The sequence below is a fragment of the Schistocerca piceifrons genome, chromosome 4, assembly GCF_021461385.2.
Source record: "Schistocerca piceifrons isolate TAMUIC-IGC-003096 chromosome 4, iqSchPice1.1, whole genome shotgun sequence".
Lineage (NCBI taxonomy): Eukaryota > Metazoa > Arthropoda > Insecta > Orthoptera > Acrididae > Schistocerca > Schistocerca piceifrons.
This window is the reverse complement of record NC_060141.1, coordinates 475,268,705-475,290,512: the sequence shown is the minus strand read 5'-3', so window position 1 is coordinate 475,290,512 and position 21,808 is coordinate 475,268,705. Positions and strand designations below refer to the sequence as shown.

The 21,808-nt window shown below is 42.3% G+C and overlaps 1 protein-coding gene across 4 annotated transcripts in view; it reads right to left on the bottom strand.

Annotated features, from left to right (window-relative positions):
• LOC124795148 (uncharacterized transporter slc-17.2-like) overlaps positions 1-21,808 on the bottom strand; it is a 489,975-nt gene that overhangs the window by 166,014 nt on the left and 302,153 nt on the right. For all 4 annotated transcript variants that reach the window (XM_047259028.1, XM_047259030.1, XM_047259031.1 and 1 more), the window contains one exon: positions 7,953-8,182. In XM_047259028.1, coding sequence (XP_047114984.1) covers positions 7,953-8,182 — 230 coding nt within the window. The remainder of the gene's footprint in view (positions 1-7,952; positions 8,183-21,808) is intronic.

The window sequence follows — 21,808 nt, the reverse complement described above, 5'->3', positions numbered from 1 at the left end:
CAGATAGACCTATTATATGATACGAAAACGTTTTTACTGTAGAAACAGATCTCATGCGTGAACAATACAAATTGCAGTAAGTGCGACTCTCATCATTGCTTGTGTATCACCTACATCTACATACACACTCCACACTCAGCAGGTCACCATACACTACACGGTGGAGGGTACCTTATACCACTGTCGGTCATTGCCTTCCCTTTCCCACTCGCAAATAGAGTAAAGGGAAAAACAGCTGTCTGTATCCTCACGGTTCTTATGCGAGGTGTACGTCGGTGGCAGTAGGGTCGTTCTACAGTCTGTCGCACATGCTGATTCTCTAAACTTTCAGAACTCTATTTCGCAAAAATAACACCTTCTTCCCTTCATCTGAATTCTCCGAGCATTTCTGTAATAGTCACGTGTTGATCGAATTTTCCGGCAACAAATAGAGCAGCCCGCCTCTGAATTTCTTCCGCGTCTTTGTTTAATCCGACCTGATCGTAATCCCAAACAATCAAGCAATACTCAGGCATGAGTTACTCAAGTGTTCTTTACGCAGTCTCCTTTACAGAGGAGCTACACTTTCCTACAAATCACCCAATAAACCGAAGTCGACCATTCTCCTCTCCTATTACCCATCTTACGTGCACGTTCCATTTCATGTTGCTTTACATCTTGACGCCTAGATATTTCATCGACGTGGTTGTATCAAGGAGCACTCCATTAAAACGTTGTTAGAGCACTGAACTGTTGTTTTTCATCCTAATCTGCATTAGCTTACGTTTTCCCAGACTTAGAGCAAGCTGTCACTCATCACGCCAAATAGAATTCTACACAAGTCATCCTGTGTTCTCTTACGGTGACCCAACGGCGACACTTTCCCGCGTCTAGTCTAACAGCGTCATCAGCAAACAATTGTAGACTGCTGCACACACTTTCCGCCATATCTTTTATGTATAAACACAAAAACCTGTGTTTACGAATTGTGAGACTACTTCAAGAGGTTACACTATCACTAGAATTATATGTACATAAATGATCTGAGCAATATCTTCAAGAGGAATATATGAAGAGCGTACGCTATCTTCAGATTCATATGAAAACAGTGTCGTGTTAATAGAGAGAAGCCCAGACGGTAATTTCAATCTCACGAAGCTCTCTCATAGAGGTCTTGCGAGATGTTGTCCATGGCTGTGGCAGTGGGTATTCTCATTTCTAGCAACGTCGTAGGATGTGGAGGTACGTAAAATTCGCCTTAACGAAACTCCACAAGAAAACAACGTGCCCTGTCGGAAGGTGTGTGTGTCGTAATGTACGATCAATTCATCAAAAAAATTTTCAAACGTGTGAGAATTCCTAAGAGACCAAACTGCTGAGGTCATCGGTCCCTAGACTTACACACTACTTAAATGAACTTATACTAAGAACAACACACCCACACTTGCCCGAGAGAGGACTCGAACCGCCGGCCGGAGTGGCCGAGCGGTTCTAGGCGCTCAGTCTGGAACCGCGCGACCGCTACGGTCGCAGGTTCGAATCCTGCATCGGGCATGGATGTGTGTGATGTCCTTAGGTTAGTTAGGTTTAAGTAGTTCTAAGTTCTAGGGGACTGATGACCTGAGAAGTTAAGTCCCATGGTGCTCAGAGACATTTTTTTTAAGGACTCGAACCTCCGGCGGGAGGAGCCGCGCAGTCCGTGACATGGTGCCGCAGACCACTCTGCGCCGCAATTCATCAATCTGGCAGTTGATGATTTAGGTATTTCTGGATATTCAAATTCGATTAGACTGGAGCCTACCTCACTGTGAACCGAAGCCTTCTGTGTTCTCCTGCCTAGTAAATTGTAGCATTAACAAATTTATCTACATATCCGGGATCACATTTCCTGCAACGGTACTATCGAGAAACTGAAATAGGCTAGGGAAATTTCAAAAGACTATTTTTGTACCTTGTGTTTATTGATTTTTATGCTGAAATGAAACATCTTCAAATATATTTTTCAATCCTGCACTGCTAGTTTATAGAAGGAAAAATTAATTAGCTCGCGTGTCAATCTCCTGAGTGGTTTTACGTGCATTAAGACTGATGTGAAAGGTCGATATTTTCATTGAGATGTGTGCAAATAGATTGTCGGAAGTTCCCAAGTACATTGGAGTTTTCAAAATACTTTGCTGGATTCGTTTTCTTGTTGCAGGGGTTCCCGTTTGGCCGACCGCTCGAATCGTGCAATATCCAGATTTCCGGGGCAGCCGGAAGTGACGGTAGCCTGAAATTGGACTACATGGCAACTTGATATCAGGCATACTCGTCAGCAATGTTCCAGTCGAGCTATGTCTGACGACCACAAGGACCATCGCCATATTGTGCAGTCACGCAAATCGCAACTCTTTGACATTTGCGCCCGCCGTCCGAGAACAACTAATGAACTCCCTGGAATATTCTGTATCATCCTACTCCTTTGGTCGGAGACTAGCAGCATAAATACCTAAATTATCAGCTGTCAGATTGATGAATTGCCGCGCGGAGTTGCCGCGCGGTCTCAGGCACCATGTTCACGAATTGCGCGCCCCCTCCCGCCGGAGGTTCGAGTCCTACCTCGGGTGTGTGTGTGTGTGTTGTTCTTAGCATAAGTTAGTTTAAGTAGTGTGTAAGTCTAGGGACCGACGACCTCAGCAGTTTCCTCCTTTAGGAGACTAGCAACAGCCAGACCACGGGATTACCTTTCGATGTGTAAACTGTCACTAACACCACAGCACAACCGGCTGGCCGGCCGTGGTGGCCGAGCGGTTCTAGGCCTTACAGTCTGGAACCGCGCGACCGCTACGGTCGCAGGTTCGAATCCTGCCTCGGGCATGGATGTGTGTGATGTCCTTAGGTTGGTTAGGTTTTAAAGTTCTAAGTTCTAGGGCACTGATGATCTCAGAAGTTAAGTCCCATAATGCTCAGAGCCATTTGAACCATTTTGAACAACCAGCTGCGTTTGGAGTGGTGCCAAGACCATGTTCTGCACTGCCTCGGATAATCACTGTCGGCCAATATGGTACCGACCATTGTTTTGGAAAGGCACCGCAGTGTTGCTCCTGACGTCGTGATACGGATAGAAGTCGGGTATGATATCAGCTGAGAGGTGGTAGTGATTGACGTAACTCTGCAGGCACAATGGTACGTCTCCGGTGCCCACCCTCCTTATGTGTTACCTATCATGCGAGAGTACCTTGGTGCCATTTTTCAACATGACAATGTTATTCTGGACATGACACGTATCTCTCTCAACTATTGGGACTGATGTTGAGATACTTGAGTGGCCAGCAGGGCCCCTAGATCTTGTAACACTATTACCGATATTACCTATAATGGTCTTATCTAACTTCTTTGTCTGTTTCTTACTTAATGTGTTTTCTGTACAACCATGCTCTTTCATACAACATGGATGTAAATGTTTTATTCATTATTTATGATAATTTACGTAATTGTAATTAATCTCTGGATGTAATGACAAAAGTAATGTTTTGTAAAAGAATGAAAATGTTATATTTTACTGGTTCATGCATAGGGAAAGTCTCTCCGCAACGGAAGTGGCTGGATGGGAGTAAAGAAGGTGGTTCTGGCGGTCGAGCTGCAAGCATGAGTCAGTCGGCGACTAGTAGGCGAACTGAACAGAAAGAGGCGAGAAGAACTGCAAGATTGTATAATACAGCTACGGATGCGGAAGTAATGCGGCTTATTATTCATGCCATACTTCGGTTATCTCTGTACTATGAAAATCTGACGCTAAGAAGAGAATTTTCAGAGCTTGTTGCTCAGAAAGAGCCATGGATACTTTTGCCGACATTTTTGAATAGCACAGGAGATCGACGCAGCCACCACCTTCAGCTCAAATTATCAAGTGAGTACTGTATCATTGCTTGGACCAGTTATGTGGTTTTGTTTTCAATAATAATTTTGTGTTCTGTAAACGTTGTATTGAGCCTTAGTCATTTAGACAGGGTCGTATTCCAACTGTTATGATGAATCCGAGTATCTTGTTTTATTGTAGTGAAAAGCAATGATCGTCTTTAATAAAAGTTAATAAACTTTGTAGGGCTGTAAAGTACATAATTATTTAATGAGCATTAGTTTTGAACTACTCCACGTAGTTCTCATAAATGGACAGTTAAACTATTCAGTTCAAAGAATTTTCTTACTGAAATAATAGTGTTTACAATTTCATTTGTCATGTCGTTGACAGTGTTTCCCATATTTTGTTGTGACTAGTGTTCAGCTACGACGTGCATCTACCGATAAATTAGTTTCAGGGTGCCCATAGCTGAGCCAGAGATAAATGTCACATTACAATAACAATAATCAAGAATAAGCAATTGACTACAAACATTCAAACTATACTAGGATATAAACAAAAGATACAGTTACTTCACAATTATTTCAGTACCAGTAATTTCCTATGATTAAGCTAACAAAAGAAACCCTTGTTCATATCAGTAGTAGCCGGCCGGAGTGGTCGAGCGGTTAAAGGCGCTACAGTCTGGAACCGTACGACCGCTACGGTCGCAGGTTCGAATCCTGCCTCGGGCATGGATGTGTGTGCTGTCCTTAGGTTAGTTAGGTTTAAGTAGTTCTAAGTTCTAGGGGACTTATGACCACAGCAGTTGAGTCCCATAGTGCTCAGAGCCATTTGAACCATTTTGAACCATATCAGTAGTGCTCCACTATTAGTAAGCCTCTTATCTACAGTTGTCATTATCTCCCTGCTGTAATGTGCATATAGTAAGTGTTATTGACAGCCAGTTGTCTAAACGCATTAATACTCCTCCGGTGTACTTCAAGTCAAATCACTGGTATATTACTTGGTACAGTGTGGCTACTGTCTTGTATGTTACCAACAAAACAGAAGTTTAGTCTTAAGTAAAGTCAACCCACGTAGTTAACTTTCGTTATGAACCATGCTAGTACTGGGGTACAACTTTGCCTAATTAGGCTGTCGACTGTTTCTTTTTACGTAATTGCAGTTTACTTGATTACTAAAAGAACCTTGGTTCGATTCCTGTTTGTTTTACCGATGTTCCTCTAAATAACAATCTTCCCAGAGTCCAAAAACAGTCCGGTACATCCCCATTACACATAGTGATGGTTAGAAAATTCCTTTCACAGGGGTAACAGATCGTGATATTACTATTTTAATAGTAGCTGGTAGTTTTGTAATCTGTCCCCAATGGGATGTGTGGGACGAGCCCTCAGCACCAGTATACAACATATCAAGGACCAGTTGCAACAACAGTCACCTAGCCTCAGGAGTGGATGAAACGGCTTTACGACAGGCTTCCCAAACGAATCAGTGGATGCATGCAGGCCAGAGAGGGTTGCTATGTCATACTGATAGGGAGGCCTCATACTGCCAACTTCTTTGTAAATTTGACTGAAAAACATCGCGTACTCTCTCAACCCATAAAGTTTCCTTTCTTTTAGGCCTTCCCTTCTAGATGCTTCGCTTTTTATGCCAGGCAATGTTTCATCTGTGTCATTGGTTGAGCCGGCCGCAGTGGGCGAGCGGTTCTAGGCGCTACAGTCTGGAACCGCGCGACCGCTACGGTTGCAGGTTCGAATCCTGCCTCGGGCATGGATGGTGTGATGTCCTTAGGTTAGTTAGGTTTAAGTAGTTCTACGTTCTAGGGGACTGATGACCTCAGATGTTAAGTCTCATAGTGCTCAGAGCCATTTTTGTGTCATTGGTTGAAGTAACATTTCCTTTATTTTATTTCCATTACGGTACAGTTTCAGTTGTAGAGACATTTTCAAATGTTCAACCCATTAGAACGGCCTTACTTGGATCAGAGTTCAGAAATTTATCAATTCATGCAAGTAATAGTGTAATCGTAGGAGATGTTGCTATATGTGGTCTAGTACGCTCATACTGTTCTGTATGGACAAGGCCAAAAATTATTGGGAACATGCAATTTCTTTCTCAATATTTTTGAAATGCGGGACTTAAGTCATAGAGAATAGGAAAAACACATTAATTCACTAAATACATCAACATTGAGGTAAATGAAAAGTCAGTAATTACGAATGACTGTTACTTTCAGCAATGTCACAGAAAACGTTACTGAAACTTATTTCAATAAGGTGGAAGGGACACTAGGCAAATAACAAAAGGACAGGAAGAAATCAAGTGTTTTCTGAAAGTGAAGAATCTACATAAAACAGATTAACTAATACTTAATTCCTCTGAATGTTGAACAACAGCCGGTCGCGGTGGTCTCGCGGTTCTAGGCGCTCAGTCCGGAACCGCGCGACTGCTACGATCGCAGGTTCAAATCCTGCCTCGGGCATGGATGTGTGTGATGTCCTTAGGTTAGTTAGGTTTAAGTAGTTCTACGTTCTGGGGGACTGATGACCACAGATGTTAAGTCCCATAGTGCTCAGAGCCATTTGAACCATTTTTTTGTTGAACAACATACCTAGTTTCAATTATTGATTTCAAGGTAACGTTAGAGAAATAATACGCAAAACCATTATAGAATGCAGTGAGATAAAAACTTGCAAACATAATTCAAAAATATCCTGAGGTATTTTACTGTAATTTTCCTATATTTCCACAGACCGCGTACTGATGTGGTACAATGACATCGTTGTTTGAAGTCCACAGCAGGCTGCCAACAACGAGTGTAACATAATTAGAACACTGCTGAGATTTTCCGCTAACCCAGTCACCAGAAGAGAACCAGCAAACGCCCAGTTAAAACGTTGCCAAGTCTTGATAGTATCATTTAACGGTTTCTGAAACCCCAGTAATTTTTCTTGCATTGAGGAAGCCTTACGCTGATGATAAGTTATGGCTCTCTACCTAAAACAACACCGAAAGTGAAATTTATGGGAGAAATAGAGCTTATATTTGGAACAAAGGAAGATAAACGAGGTAACTTTTACAGCCCAATTGCATTTCAGAAAAATTAATGTAGCAATGTACAATATGAAGCTCTGAACTTATTAAACTGAATCAATACTTCTACGAAGGTTAAGAAGGGAAATTAACATAAAGTTGTACGCTTTATCTGACAGTTATGTGATTTTCCCAGAACTTTCTGCAAAAACAATGAGCAGAGTTAATCTTTCATAGCGAAAAGCACCAGTCTGTAAATATGGGAGAGAAATAATTCGTCACAAATACCGTCATTACACCAAAATACATTGAAACAGAAATAGGTAAAAACGAAAAATCATGTTTTTGTATCACTGGGATACTATACAGCAAAACAATTTAGAAATATCTCATATATATTAAGTATGTAGTAAATTGGCGGTCCGAAAGATACACATAATCAGAAATACACAATTATAAGTACAATACTAAAGGACTACATCATACGAGTAACACTGAAAAATATGTGGAAGGGTATTCGGTTTGTAAACGGATTAAACAGATACTTTAAGATGAGTGTTACTAAAAGTTAATCTTTGGTTGGACATTTCTGTTCAGCAGAATACCAAAACAAGAATTTGTATATTTCTAAATGAAAAAGGTAACAATAGCCTTGACCAAAGCTATTAAAGCTTAACCAGCCAGTTATGCCAAGGCCATCAAGTCTGGAAGTTTCTTTCTGTCTTTTTCTGATTCTTCAAGCTCATGCCTTTCCAGTTCTTTACCAAGGTCACAGAAAAGAAAAATGTGTTGGGAGGGAACGGTGAAAAAATGGAAATACGAAACAAATTTTATGAATGAAACACTTAATTTAGAGGACAAAGTAAGAAATCGGCCACAACAGTGATATAAGAAAGAAAAATTCGGCATAGGGAGAAAACGAAGGAGTCTGGTGACGGTTAGAGACAACAAAGATAAACAGAAAATGTTGTTATGCAACTCCGCTTCATCAGCATTAAAATTGTAGCTGCACAAGCTCCATTCAACACATGACCTTCGAACGGATGCAGAAACTTCATTCAAGTGAAATGATGAAGCGCTAAAGGAGACTTACGTGCGTGACGACTGCGGACCCCGGGTTCTGCTGGTGCACGGGACAGCCATCCTTGCCGAGACCGTCCTCGGAGAAGTTGCGACTGCTGCCGCTCTTGAGGAAGTCGGCGCTGGTGTCGCTCACCATACAGACGAGGGCGAAGCTCAGGTTGTAGCGCATCAGGATCAGGTTGAACAGCGTCGCGAAGGCGCACATCGTGAACGTCAGTCGACACGATCCCATCAGCGGCGCTATGCAGAAGAACGGAACAACCAAGTGACGCTCTAAACAGCTATGCGAACACTATGCTACGACAGCCTCTTCCCTATGTCTTACTTCCGATGTCGTCACGACAAGACTCCCGTTGGTTTCAGCTTCATTAATGTCAGAAATGGTTTGAATGTCTATCATATCTCAAAATAAATGGGGACAACAGATTACTGATGTGTAAACATTGATACAGGTTTGGCGAAACCGTACTGCAACTAAAGCCTAGTTTACACAACGACACTAGGTTGCAGGCAACTGCACTACTGGCCACTGCGCATGTACACCGCGCGTTTTCGCGACTCGTTGGTGAAACTAAACACTTTCGGCTTGTTCCAACTTCGGTGACACTAGTTGCAAGAGTTTTGAGGTTATGTGTGTTCGTAGAGTGTAGACAAACTGAAATATGATGTGAGGAACGGAGAATAATGTTCGCTTTTTGGATATCTATGTTTGCACTGGTGTTTGTGGGATTTCAGTGATGCTGATTACAAAAATAAGCAACATACTGCTGCCACTGGGACCGTCATGTGCGATCATAACATAGATGGTTTGACAATATCTGAGCTGCAGGGCAAAATTTATTGAGTTAGGAGCACATGTACAACTGAATTCAGAAAAATACAAGCAAGTGTAATTCTAGCTGTGGCAATGCTCTCGTCTACAAGACTAAAATTCCATCGTTGGAGTTGGCTAACTCTTTGATAAGGAATATTGTTGACAGAAGGGAAGGCTATACAAATTCAAGAAGCTGCATTCGTTATTCAATATTCATCTATTTAAAACATCGCAGCAGTGCTCCCAATTCACATGTGTTATAATTTTGAAATATTGCCACTGTTCAGATCTATCTTCAAGAGAGTAGTTTGCAAACCGTTCTCTTCTTAATGTGGCCTGCTTCGGATAATTATTGCTATTAATGTTAATAATTATTACTGTTAATGTTAATAATTATTGGTGTTAGTGGAAAAGCGTCATCACCAACTAAAACCGCATCTTATAGCATGCCGAGTGTTCTCGATTGTAATGCACGCGCTGTGATATGTAATTTGAGTTATGGCTACAGTGCTTCGTGCGTTACAGTACCTTTATTCCTTATCGCGTAATTAACTCTATTTAGAAGAAACGTGAACAGTTCTGGTGACATTCTAAGGTAATTAAAAGAACTTCTTGGGTCTTCCGTTATAAATTATTTCAGCAAGGATGTTGAGCAACAGAGCTGACGTCTTTACTTCATCCAGTCACGAATCGAAATACGTTTCTTATTTTTTTATTATGCAGCAATTCCACGTGACAAGCTTCAACTCCATCACAAGTCGTGATACGTGCAGCTGCCAAAACTTTCAATTCAGACGCGACTCAGGGACCAACAAAACGCCGAAACTGAAGTGTATACTGGTGTCGCCGTGTCTACAATCAAATGCGTAACCACTTTCGTGCAACTCATTCCACGCAACGAGTGGCGTAACCCAATATCGTCGAGTAAACTAGGCTTATACAGTGTTTTCTTCTTGGATGATGCGCGCGACTGCTACGGTCGCAGGTTCGAATCCTGCCTCGGGCATGGATGTGTGTGATGTCCTAAGGTTAGTTAGGTTTAAGTAGTTCTAAGTTCTATGGGACTGATGACCATAGATGTTAACTCCCATAGTGCTCAGAGCCATTTGGATGATGACTTTCCTACATAGATAACTTAATACTGCACTGTAAAAAGGTTTCTTGGATATAATTCATAGTCCTTTCAACAGAATCATGTACCTTTCACCGACCCTCTGACTGAGGTGATACAGTTACTGAACAGTTCAAAGAAGACTTGAGTATCATTTCAAATAGGTACCCCATTTACACAATTATAATTGGTGGTAACTTCAATCTACCCTCGATATGTTGGTGAAAATAAATGTTCAAAGCCTGTAGTAGGTATAAATCATCATCCGAAATTGTACTGAATTCTTTCTCCAAAAATTATTTTGAGCAATTCGTTCAGGAGCCGAATCGAAACGTAAATGATTGCGAAAACATACATGACCTCTTCGCAACAAATAAATTTGGAAATTTGTGGTAAGGTCTTATGGAACCAAACTGCTGAGGTCATCGGTCCCTAAGCTTACACACTATGTAATATAACTTAAACCAACTTACGCTAAGGACGACACACACACAGCCACGCACGATGGCCGGCGGCGGTGGCCGAGCGCTTCTAAGCGCTACAGTCTGGAACCGCGTGACCGCTACGGTCGCAGGTTCGAATCCTGCCTCGGGCATGGATGTGTGTGATGTCCTTAGGTTAGTTGGGTTTAAGTAGTTCTAAGTTCTGGGGGACTGATGACCTCAGACGTTAAGTCCCATAGTGCTCAGAGCCATTTGAGCCATACCCGAGGGAGGACTCGAACCTCCGACGGGGGGAGCCGCGCGGACCATGACAAAACGCCCAAGACCGCGCGGCTGCCACGCGCGGCTCGCAACATATAATACTTAACTAGTAGGGAGCGTCATGACAATACAGGGATTAGTAAACATAAGGTCTTTGTAGTGACGCTGAATACAGTAGCATTCAAATTCACCAAAAATGAAGGCAAAATATATCTATTCAAAACAGCAGAAAAAAATTCTCTTTTCTCTTCCCAAACAGACAGTCTCCATTCATTCCGAACTAATTATGGAAGTATAGATCTGATGTGGCTTAAATTTAAAAAAAAAAAAAATCGGACAGGAACTGAAAGATTATACCACATAAATTAATGAAAGACGGATATGATCCCCCATGGTACACAAAACAGATTAGAACACTCTTGAAGAAGTAACGAAAACAGCACGCCAAATTTAAAAGTATGAGAAATGCTCAAGATTGGCGAAGTTTAACAGAAACTCGAAATTTAGCACTGATTTCAAAGTGAGATGTTTTAATAGTTTCCACAACGAAACTCTGCCACGAAACCTGACAGAAAATTCAAAGAGTTCTATTTCTAAGTAAAATACACCAGCGAAAGGTTCAGTCAATACCGTCATTGCGTGATATCAATGGCAATGTTGCCGATGACAGTGCCACTACAGTGGAGTAACTAAATACGGTTTTCAGAAATGCCATCACTGATGAAGACGAAGAAAATGGTCGAGAACTCGAATCAAGAACTGCTGTCAATACAAGGAACTTAGTAGATATTCACGGTGTAGCGAAGCAACTTAAATCACTTAATAATGACAAATCTTCCGTTCCAGACTGCAAACCAATTAGATTCCTTTCAGAAAAAAATGGCTCCAAGCACTATGGGACTTAACATCTGAGGTCATCAGTCCCCTAGGCTTAGAACTACTTAAATCTAACTAACCTAAGGGCATCACACACATCCATGCCTGAGGCAGGATTCGAACCTGCGACCGTAGCAGCAGCGCGGTTCCGGACTGAAGCGCCTAGAACTGCTCAGCCACAGCGGCCGGCAGATTCCTTTCAGAGTATGCGCTGCAATAGCTCCATATTTACCAATTCGCATACAACAGACGATCGGCGAAAAGATCCGTAAGACTGGAAAGTTTCACAGATCACAGTAATGGCCAAGAAAGGAAACAGAAGTAGTCTGCTGAGTTACGGATGCATAGGATTTTGGAACACATACTGTGTTCGAACGTTAAAAATACGATCTACTGACACACAGTCTGAACATTTTCACAAAATGTGGTTGTTGTGAAACACAACTAGCTCTTAATTATAATGGGGCACTGAGTGCCATCGACAGGGAATCTGTAATTGATTCCTTATTCCTAGATTTTCAGTTTTTATTGCTGTTCGTCACAAGCGACTTCTAATCAAGTTGCTTGTCTATGGAGTATCGCCTGAGCTGTGGAATCTTGATTTCGTATGAGAGAAAAAAATGGTTCAAATGGCTCTGAGCACTATGGGACTTAACTGCTGTGGTCATAAGTCCCCTAGAACTTAGAACTACTTAAACCTAACTAACCTAAGGACATCACACACATCCATGCCCGAAGCAGGATTCGAACCTGCGACCGTAGCAGTCCCGCGGTTCCAGACTGCGCGCCTAGAACCACTAGACCACCGCGGCTGGCGTATGAGAAAAGCCAGAGAGTTTGTAACTGACGGAAGATCATGGAGTGTAGCCGAAATGATATCTACCGTTCCCCAAGGAAGTGTTACAGGCCCTCCGTTGCTCCTGACCTATATAAACGATTTAGGAGACAATCCTAGCAGCCCCCTTAGATATTTTGCAGATGATGCTGCCATTTACCGTATCATAAGACCAAAACCAATTATTAAATTATTTAGGCAAGACATTTGTGTGGTACGAAAAGTGGCAATTGACTCTTAGTAATGAAAAATGTGAGGTAATGCACAAGAATACTAAAAGGAATCTGCTAAATTTCGCTTACCCGATAAATAATACAAATCTAAAAACTGTCATTTCAACTAAGTACCTAGGGATAACAGTTACGTACAACTTAAATTGGAAGAATCACATATGAGTAGATAATATTGTGGAGAAGGCAAACCAAAGATTGCGTTTTACTGGCAGAACACTTAGATGATGCAACAAATCCACTAGAGTGCCTCCGCTTGCCCGTTCTCTGGTAGAGTACTGCTGTGCGGTATGGGATCCTTACCAGATAAATTCACGAAGGACATCGGACAATTTCAAAAAAGGGCAGCTCGTTTTGCAAAATCGTGAAATTGAGGAGAGTGTGTCACTGATGCGATACTCAAGTTATAGTGGAAACCATTAAAACAAAGGCGTTTCCAAGCGGATGCAATTTCAATCTCCAACATCCTCCTCCAAATGCGAAAATATTTTGTTGACGTCCACCTACGTAGAGACAAATGATCATTGTGTTCGTTTCTCCCGCGCGGTGTTGAGAACAGAACTGTGTGAAAGTGGTTCGATGAATTTGCATTACAGAATAGTCATGTAGATGTAAAAGCAAAACAATATGTTTTGTGACTTGAAAAAAACCAATAGCTATTGACTGATAACAGTGATTAAAGTCAAAGCTGCATAACTTAATGTATCTATAAACATACTTGCAGTCAGAGTCGGATTATAGACAGTAGCGCTAAACTACGGGCAAGCACTGTTGTAAAATCTTTGGTGGCTACGGTAACTATAACAACAGCGCTAGTTTTACGCAACATTCTAATTGATTATTTTGAAATTCATGAACGCAAAAGGAAATAGTTTTTGTGCCCATAGTTCAATCGCAAGAGAGATAAAGAATCTGTTCCGACAATAGTACACTCTTCGGATGACTGTGAAATACGATCCTAGTGGAGTAGCAGTCATACTGGGGATACGGCGATGGGAGTAATAAATCCAATAGCGTATAGTCATTACGCTACTGTCACACATCAGAATGCTTGTACCACTGCAACAGTCATAACTGCAGGCACTGAATTGTTTGTCCAAAACGTGTTAAGCACTAGACAGCATTACGACTATCAGGTTTTTCTTCGTAGCCTATCCATATCAGGCATTCCAGTTGAACTGTGCCAGCCTGTATTTCCATGAGTGTTGAGATATTTCTGGATACCAGAAAAACCGTCTATAGGAGTCAACATGAATTCGACAAGCAACGTCAGTGCGAAACCCAGCTCACTCTGTCCGTCCACGAGACTCATAAGATTGATGCCGCGTTCCTTGTTTCTAGAGGGCGCTCTATACAGTTTTGCACTGTCGCCTAATGAACCAAATACGAGCCTATAGAATATCAGGCTTGACTGAAAAACTCCTAGAAAATAGAGCCTCTGTTATTATTAACCCGTTTCAGACGTTATGGCTACAATAGTGTACGTAAATGTTAGCTGCGTATTAGTTGCAACAGAAATATTTTTCATCAATGGAAAACTCATGTACACGTTTGAGAATATTCAGTCTCTTCACCATGCACAGATGTTGCCACCTTTTGGGCGTGACAATAAAAATATCAGCAAGTGAATACAGCTGTAGACAACAACGTGTGGCAGCCAGAATACACAGAAGTGTTGGTTATTTGTATTCCATCGTATATTGGAATATTGTTGGTAATTTGCATGGTATTAGAATACTGAATATTTCAAAATCAATCATTTTATTCCACAAAAAGGAGCCAAGTGTACAAAGTATATTTTCAATACAGATACATATATGTGTGTGTAAATCTTGCACCTAAAATTATTATAAAATCACCTATAGACATTAGAGCAAAAAGAAAAATTTTCCTCCTTCCAGAAAAAATCAGGTCTGAAAGGGGCAATGGAGAAAAATTTCCAGATGCAAAAGCAGCTTCACGCCTATCCCAACGGAGTGTTATAGAGCCAGTGCTAATCAGAATACATCGAAATGACTTGGTGGATAAAGTCGAAAGGAGCATGGAGATTTTTTGCGGATGCTGCTGTTGTATACAGATAATTGGAAATGCTAGAAAACTTTAACGAAATGGAGGAAGACCTACAAAGAACCGAAGCTTGCTGCTGGAATTTGCTGTTGACTTTCAACATTAACAGGCATACACCAATTCCGAACAGACACTAGGAACAGTTACATTCATTAGATGTGTGGGAGCATGCTTATAGAGCGATTTATAGTGGAACGTCCACATTAAACCAATAAAGGAACGGTGGTTAACAGACTGAATGTCTTGGAAGGATCTTTGGGACGTGTTGTTATCCTATGAAGGAGGTAGCTTACGAAACCCTCCGTTCACACAACACTTCGTTATTGTTCTCTCGTTTTCTCGTTTGGTGCAGGATACAAAGAAGGGAAGCGCATTTCAAGACGAATTAGTGATGGAAGTACGAAATGTCACAGAGATTCTCATCCAACTGCAATGGCAAACGAAACGTGGTGCTGTGTATCACGGTGTGAATTACTGTTAAAATATCAAGAAAGTACGTTCCGAGGAGATATCTTAATACATTATTTCCTTTCCGCATATCACGAACAGACCATCAAGATAAAATTAGAGATATCTGAGCTGACAGGGAAATTTGCTAACAACCGTTCACGCGTGCACTATTTACGACTGGAACAGAAAAGGGGGAAGTGACAGTAGCACGTAAAGTTCCCTCGGCCACAGGCGGTAATGTGATTTAAGCAGTACAGACATAGATGCACAGTAGACGCAGATTCTAACAAAAGGAACAATACATACCGAGAAGCGTAGCATAATATGGTTTTGCACATTCAAGTTTCACGTGAAAAAAACTGTTAGAGAATGTATAGAATCTGCATTGACATAATTAATGTGGACCTAGGTTATAAGTCGAACTAGTGGGTCAGGAGAACTCTTGTCAGAAATCCTGCACATGCTGCAGCTTCTCCACCGACTGCTTGCAACGCAGCGGGATCCTATTGTGCGTTGTCATAGCCTAGGTGACGGTATGTGGCAGCATACATTCAAGGGTCAGCCAGTGTGTATCCAAGAGACCAGCCTATGGTCGCTGGAGATGATATTTATTACATTTCCGTCTAATAACCTTGTCGGCGACAGGGTGTGAATGCCTAATTTTCTTCTTTCCTTCCGTGCTCACTGAGAGCGGGTTTTTGAGCCGTCACGGGAACCGGACCCAGGTACAAGTACTTGGAGTCACGCACAGTGTCCCTGAGCATCGGCTCTCGCTGGCCTCCCGTCGGACGGCGTTTACCTCGCCCACTCCCCCCTCCCCCTCCCCCCCCCCCCCTCTCAACCGCCCTACATGCGTAAAATTTTCGCCCACGGTCCGTTGGTCCCACCATAGACTATATATATACCTATCCAGCAAACACAACCTACTGCAAAAGTTTTAAACATCAAACTGGGTTAGTTACGTGTTTTTGGCGCTACGCTGCTTGTCTACATTTTGTGGTAATAGCGAAACTTGAATAATACACGTATTCGCCTTGTTTTTTATACGTTTCTACACGTTTGAGTATTAGTAACAGCTATGGTGCAGTGCTGTTGTTGCTAACTTTTCATGGGTATGTACAATCAATGTGTAACTGGTTCAAATGGCTCTGAGCACTATGCGACTTAACTTCTGAGGTCATCAGTCGCCTAGAACTTAGAACTAATTAAACCTAACTAACCTAAGGACAACATACACATCCATGCCCGAGGCAGGTTTCGAACCTGCGACCGGAGCGGTCGCTCGGCTCCAGACTGTAGCGCCTAGAACCGCACGGCCACTCCGGCCGGCAATGTGTAACTGTAAATGTCACATTGATATGAGGTACTTTCTATATTGGAAAAATATCGAGACACGGAATCTAAATTCTTACACTGTAGAGCTAATTTCTGCGATTTTGTGGGCACGTGGTTACGAGGCAAGTGCTAGATGAATCTGCAAATGTGTTTGAATAATCTGCCAGTCATTGTATACATATTCGTGCTATGTTCATATGCAAATGAAATTTATACGTGACAGTCTGACTCATATGAAAATAAAATTTATACGTGACAGTCTGATAAATTTCCTCCAATTTATTCACGGTTCTCAAACCGTTGTGTGTATCTGAGTACAACCGCATGAGACAGTTTCTTGCGGTATGTGCTTTTTGTGTTCTACTTTTCCGAAAGATGAGCAAAGACAAGAAATATGGTACCACAAAATAAAACGGAAGAAGCTTGTCTTCACAAAATATTCAGAAGTGTAAACTCCCTAAATAAAGTGTAATCTGAGCTATGATACTGCGTCTAAAAGGCACCATACTCTTCCTCCTCACATATTTAACCTGAGTTCCAGGTATCAAATTGTTAACACATAGCTTCACGGAATTTCTGAAGGTGATGGAGATGTTGCGGACAGAATTCACGTTCTGCGCATCCGAATTCTCATTCCATAGATACAGTACCTATCCTATGGGTTCCGCCGGCAGACGTAGCCCCTCTGAAAGACGCCATTCCAATGAGTAGGTGGATGCAGACCTGTTGCTGCCTGTTGCTGCTACGCCTCACATGCAGAGACGAAGGCCGCTGTTGTCCAGTGTGATCCGCCCGTTGGCCTTAAAACAACGCTGCAGAGACGTTTTGCCATCTGGAGACCTAACTTCACAACTGATCACTGTCCGCTCGCTCGATGGGTCAGCTGCAATCATATGGTCGCTTTGCATATGCTGTTGATGTAACGTTCTGTTCGGACAGCCTACTTGCGAGACCAGAGACCTCGTTTGGAATTACCCATGACTGCCTGGCTGTTTTTAAGAAGGCTGAATATGTGTTTGTACTTTGCCTTGAGCGAATATAGATCTCTTACATGCTCTCTGTTAGGTAGTGCCACTTCTTTAACTTTCTGTTTAGCAGACGAATGTTTCCTGTGAACTCTACCATGACGATGTACACATTGGCTCGAGATACAACTATCTGATCTAAGACTGTTCTTACGTATGCACCAACAAAATAGGAGCCGATAGTTTGCCCTCCTCGGCACTTTGTGAGGTTCTCCATGGCGATGTAACTCGAATACCATTACACGTGTACTGTGACTGTCAATCAGGTACGCTTCCGGACATGGTAAGTTTTGAGGGGGATTAAGGAAAAAACAATATAAGTACACTCACTTTCAGAAAAATCAGAATACCTTGAACGACTAGAGATAGGATGTTCATATTCACAGGACATTTACATTAGTGCATTGTGCAGAAATCTACGTCTAAATCTACATGGATACTCTGCAAATAACGTTTAAATGTCTGGCTGAGGGTTCATCGAACCGCCTCCATAGTTCTCTATTATTCCAATCTCGTATAGCGCGAGGAAAGAACAAACACCCATATCTTTCCGTACGAGCCCTGATTTCTCTTGTTTTATCAGAGTGGTCGTTTCTCCCTATGTAGGCCGGCGTCAACAAAATATTTTCGCATTCGTAGGAGAAAATTGGTGATTGGAATTTCGTGAGAAGATTGCTCCGCAACGAAAAACGCCTTTGTTTTAATGATGTCCAGCCCAAATCCTGTATCGTTTCAGTGACACTCTCTCCCGTATTTCGGGATAATACAAAATGCGCTTCCCTTCTTTGAACTTTTTCGATGTACTCCGTCAATCCTATCTGGTAAGGATCCCACTCCGCACAGCAGTATTCTAAAACAGAACGGACAAGCGTAGCGTAGGCAGTCTCCTTAGTAGATCTGCTACATTTCCTAAGTGACCTGCCAATAAAACGCAGACTTTGGTTAGCCTTTCCCACAACATTTTCTATGTGTTCCTTCCAATTTAAGTTCTTCGTAATTGTAATTCCTAGGTATTTAGTTGAAATTACGGCCTTTATATTTGACTGATTTATCGTGCAACCGAAGTTCAACGGTTTCCTTTTAGCACTCATGTGCTCACATTTTTCGCTGTTTAGGGTCAATTTACAATTTTCGCACCATACAGATATATTTTCTAAATCGTTTTGCAATTTGTTTTGATCTTCTGATGACTTTACTAGTCGGTAAACACAGCGTTATCTGCAAACAACCTGAGACGGCTGCTCAGATTGTCTCCCAAATCGTTAATATAGATAAGAAACAGCAAAGAGCCTATAACACTACCTTGGGGAACGCGAGAAATCACTTCGGTCTTACTCAAAGACTTTCCGTCAATTACTACGAACTGTGACCTCTCTGACAGGAAATCGCAAATGCAGTGACATAACTGAGGCGATATTCCATAAGCACGCAGTTTCGCTGCAAACCGCTTGTATGGTACAGTGTCAAAAGCCTTCCGGAATTCCAGAAATACGGAATCAATTTGAAATCTCTTGTCAATAGTGCTCGACATTTCATGCGGGTAAATAGCTAGTTGTGTTTCACAAGAACGTTGTTTTCTAAATCCGTGTTCACTGTGTATCAATAGGCCGTTTTCATCGAGATAATTCATAACGTTCGAACACAATATATTTTTCAAAATCCTGCTGCATATCGACGTCAATGATATGGACCTATAATTTAGTGGATTACTCCTACTAGCTCTTTGAATACTGACGTGACCTGTGCAACTTTCCAGTCTTTGAGTACCGAACTTTCGTAGAGTGAGCGGTTGTGTATGATTGTTAAGTATGGAGCTATTGCAGCAGAATACTCTGAAAGGAACCTGTTTGGTATACAGTCTGGACCAGAAGACTTGCTTTTATTAAGTGATTGAAGTTGCTTCACTACTCCGAGGATATCTACTTCTACGTTACTGATGTTGACAGCTGTTCTTGATTCGAATTCTGGAATATTTACTCCTCCGTTTTTTGTGAAAGCATTTCGGAAGGCTGTGTTTAGTAACTTTGCTTCGGCAGCACTGTCTTCGATAGTATCTCCATTGTTATCGCGCAGAAAAGGCACTGATTGTGTCTTGCCGCTAGCATACTTCACATACGACCAGAATCTCTTTGGATTTTCTGCCAGGTTTCGAGACAAAGTTGCTTGTGGAAACTATTATAAGCATTTAGCATTGAGGTCCTCGCTAAATTTCGAGCTTCTGTAAAAGATCGGCAGTTTTGGAGATTCTGCGTCTGTTTAAATTTGGCATGTTTTTTTCGTTGTTTCTGCAACAGTGTTCTGACCCGTTTTGTGTACAAAGTAGGATAATCTCCGTCGTTTGCTAATTTATTTAGTACAAAACTCTTAATTGCTGCCGATACTATTCCAATGAATTCATGCCGCATCTGGTCTACACTTATATTAATTTGGAAGGAGTGGAGATTGTCTTTCAGAAAGGCGTCAAGTGAATTTTTATCTGCTTTTCAGGTTTTAGGGGTTACAACATTCTATCTCGCTACAACAACCCTGTGTGCACTAACACCTGTATCCGTTTTGATGCTTGTTATTAACTCAGGATTATTTATTGGTAAGAGGTCAAGTGTGTTTTCACAGCCGTTTACTATTCGCATCTGTTCAGGAACAAACTGCTCGAAATAATTTTCAGACGATGCGTTTAGCACCATTTCTGATGATGTTTTATGCATACTTCCGGAATTAAACATGTATTTTCGCCAAAATATCAAGGGTAAGTTAAAGTCACCACCAACTGTAACTGTGTGAGTCGGGTTCGTATAAATGATTAGCGTTTTTACAACGTCAGTCCGCGGGTTCAAGGTCAATTTCGATATCGTAGCAACACCATCTACCAATGAAATGTGCCTACGCCTCTAGTTATCGCTATACCGGGGGTAATGGATCAGTGTGACTTGGGCAGAGGTGAAGAATGGCTCGCAGACGTATGCGCGAACTGTACTGTAAAATCAATGAGTTTGAAAGAGGGCACACTATTGGCACGAGAGAACGTGATACATCCATCCGGAAAGTTATTGCTCCTCGTGTGGAACGAAGTGTTTCGGCAGTGCAACTGGTCTGGGAAGAACGGTTCACGGAAGACCGAAGAACACGCGGAGATGGATCAAGTCGCACCATCCAGACCAGCCCCAGAGAAGTTAGTTACCTCATCGGAATAGCATTGGCAAGACCGGTCTTCGTCCTCCTCGGCTCTGGGGCAAAAGTGAAACAGTGTAACACATCATACGCTATCGGGGGTGACAGTCCATCGCCGTTTATTACGGCGTGGGTTACGTGCGCGTCGTCCACTTCTCCGCCTACAATTAACGAATGTGCAGAAACATGGTAAAGGGCAATGGTGTATGGAAAGACGTCACTGGGAGCAGGAATAGCATCACATAGAGTTTTCGGCCGAGGATACGTTCTGTTTGTTTGAAAATGAGGCCGCATTTTGGTTCGCCACAGGCAGGGGGAGCGACATCACAGTGACTGCATTCGCACAAGACATGTAGTTCCAGCTCGATGCCTATGGGGTGCTATTGGATACTACCACAAATCACAGTTGGTGTCCAGGACACTGTGACCAGTGTGCTCTACGTGAATGACATGCTGCGTCCTGCAGCCATACCCTTTCTGCACAACACTCTGGGCACCATTTTTCAGCAATCTAATAGACAACCACATGTTGCTGCACGAACACGTGCCTTCTTTGTGTCACAGGATGTCAGCCTTTTGTGCGGGACCGCCAGATCAACAGACTTGTCACCTTTATAAAATGTGTGGGATATGGTGAAAAGACGGTTGCAGCGCTGTGACCCATTGCCGATCACCACTGCCCAACTTTGGAACCAGGAGAATGCAGCATTGACGGGTACACCGCAGGACGCTATTTGCGCCTTATAAGCGTCGATGCCATCACGCATGGAACAGGTTATCAGGGCCCATGGCGGGCCCTGTGCCTGCTAGGCAACAGGACACATACTGAACCGAGATGACTGAAATGCTAATCATTTCTGCAGAACATACTAATGTACATGTCGTGTGAATATGAATGTCCTATCTCTAGTCGTTGAAGGTGCTCTGTTTTTTTCTGAACATGAAAGTACATTAGAGGTAACTCAGATATTCCTCTTCTAAATTGAGAGGGCTGTGGCAGGGTTTTCGTATCATTTGGTCTTCCCTCCATACATATAAAAAGGAAATTCTTGAAATCCTGACTTGGTAATACCAGAGCAACGCTGCAGTTGCTAGTCAGAATTCTTTATTTAGGCCTACTGCTGCATCGAGGTATAAAAATAAGGGAGGTGGTACTACAGGCTTAACGCTATGCGCCGCTTTGAAGCCAGAGTGGGCGGGGCCTGCCGCCATTTTAAGTCACCCAAAACATTAGCAGACTACAGTTTACGA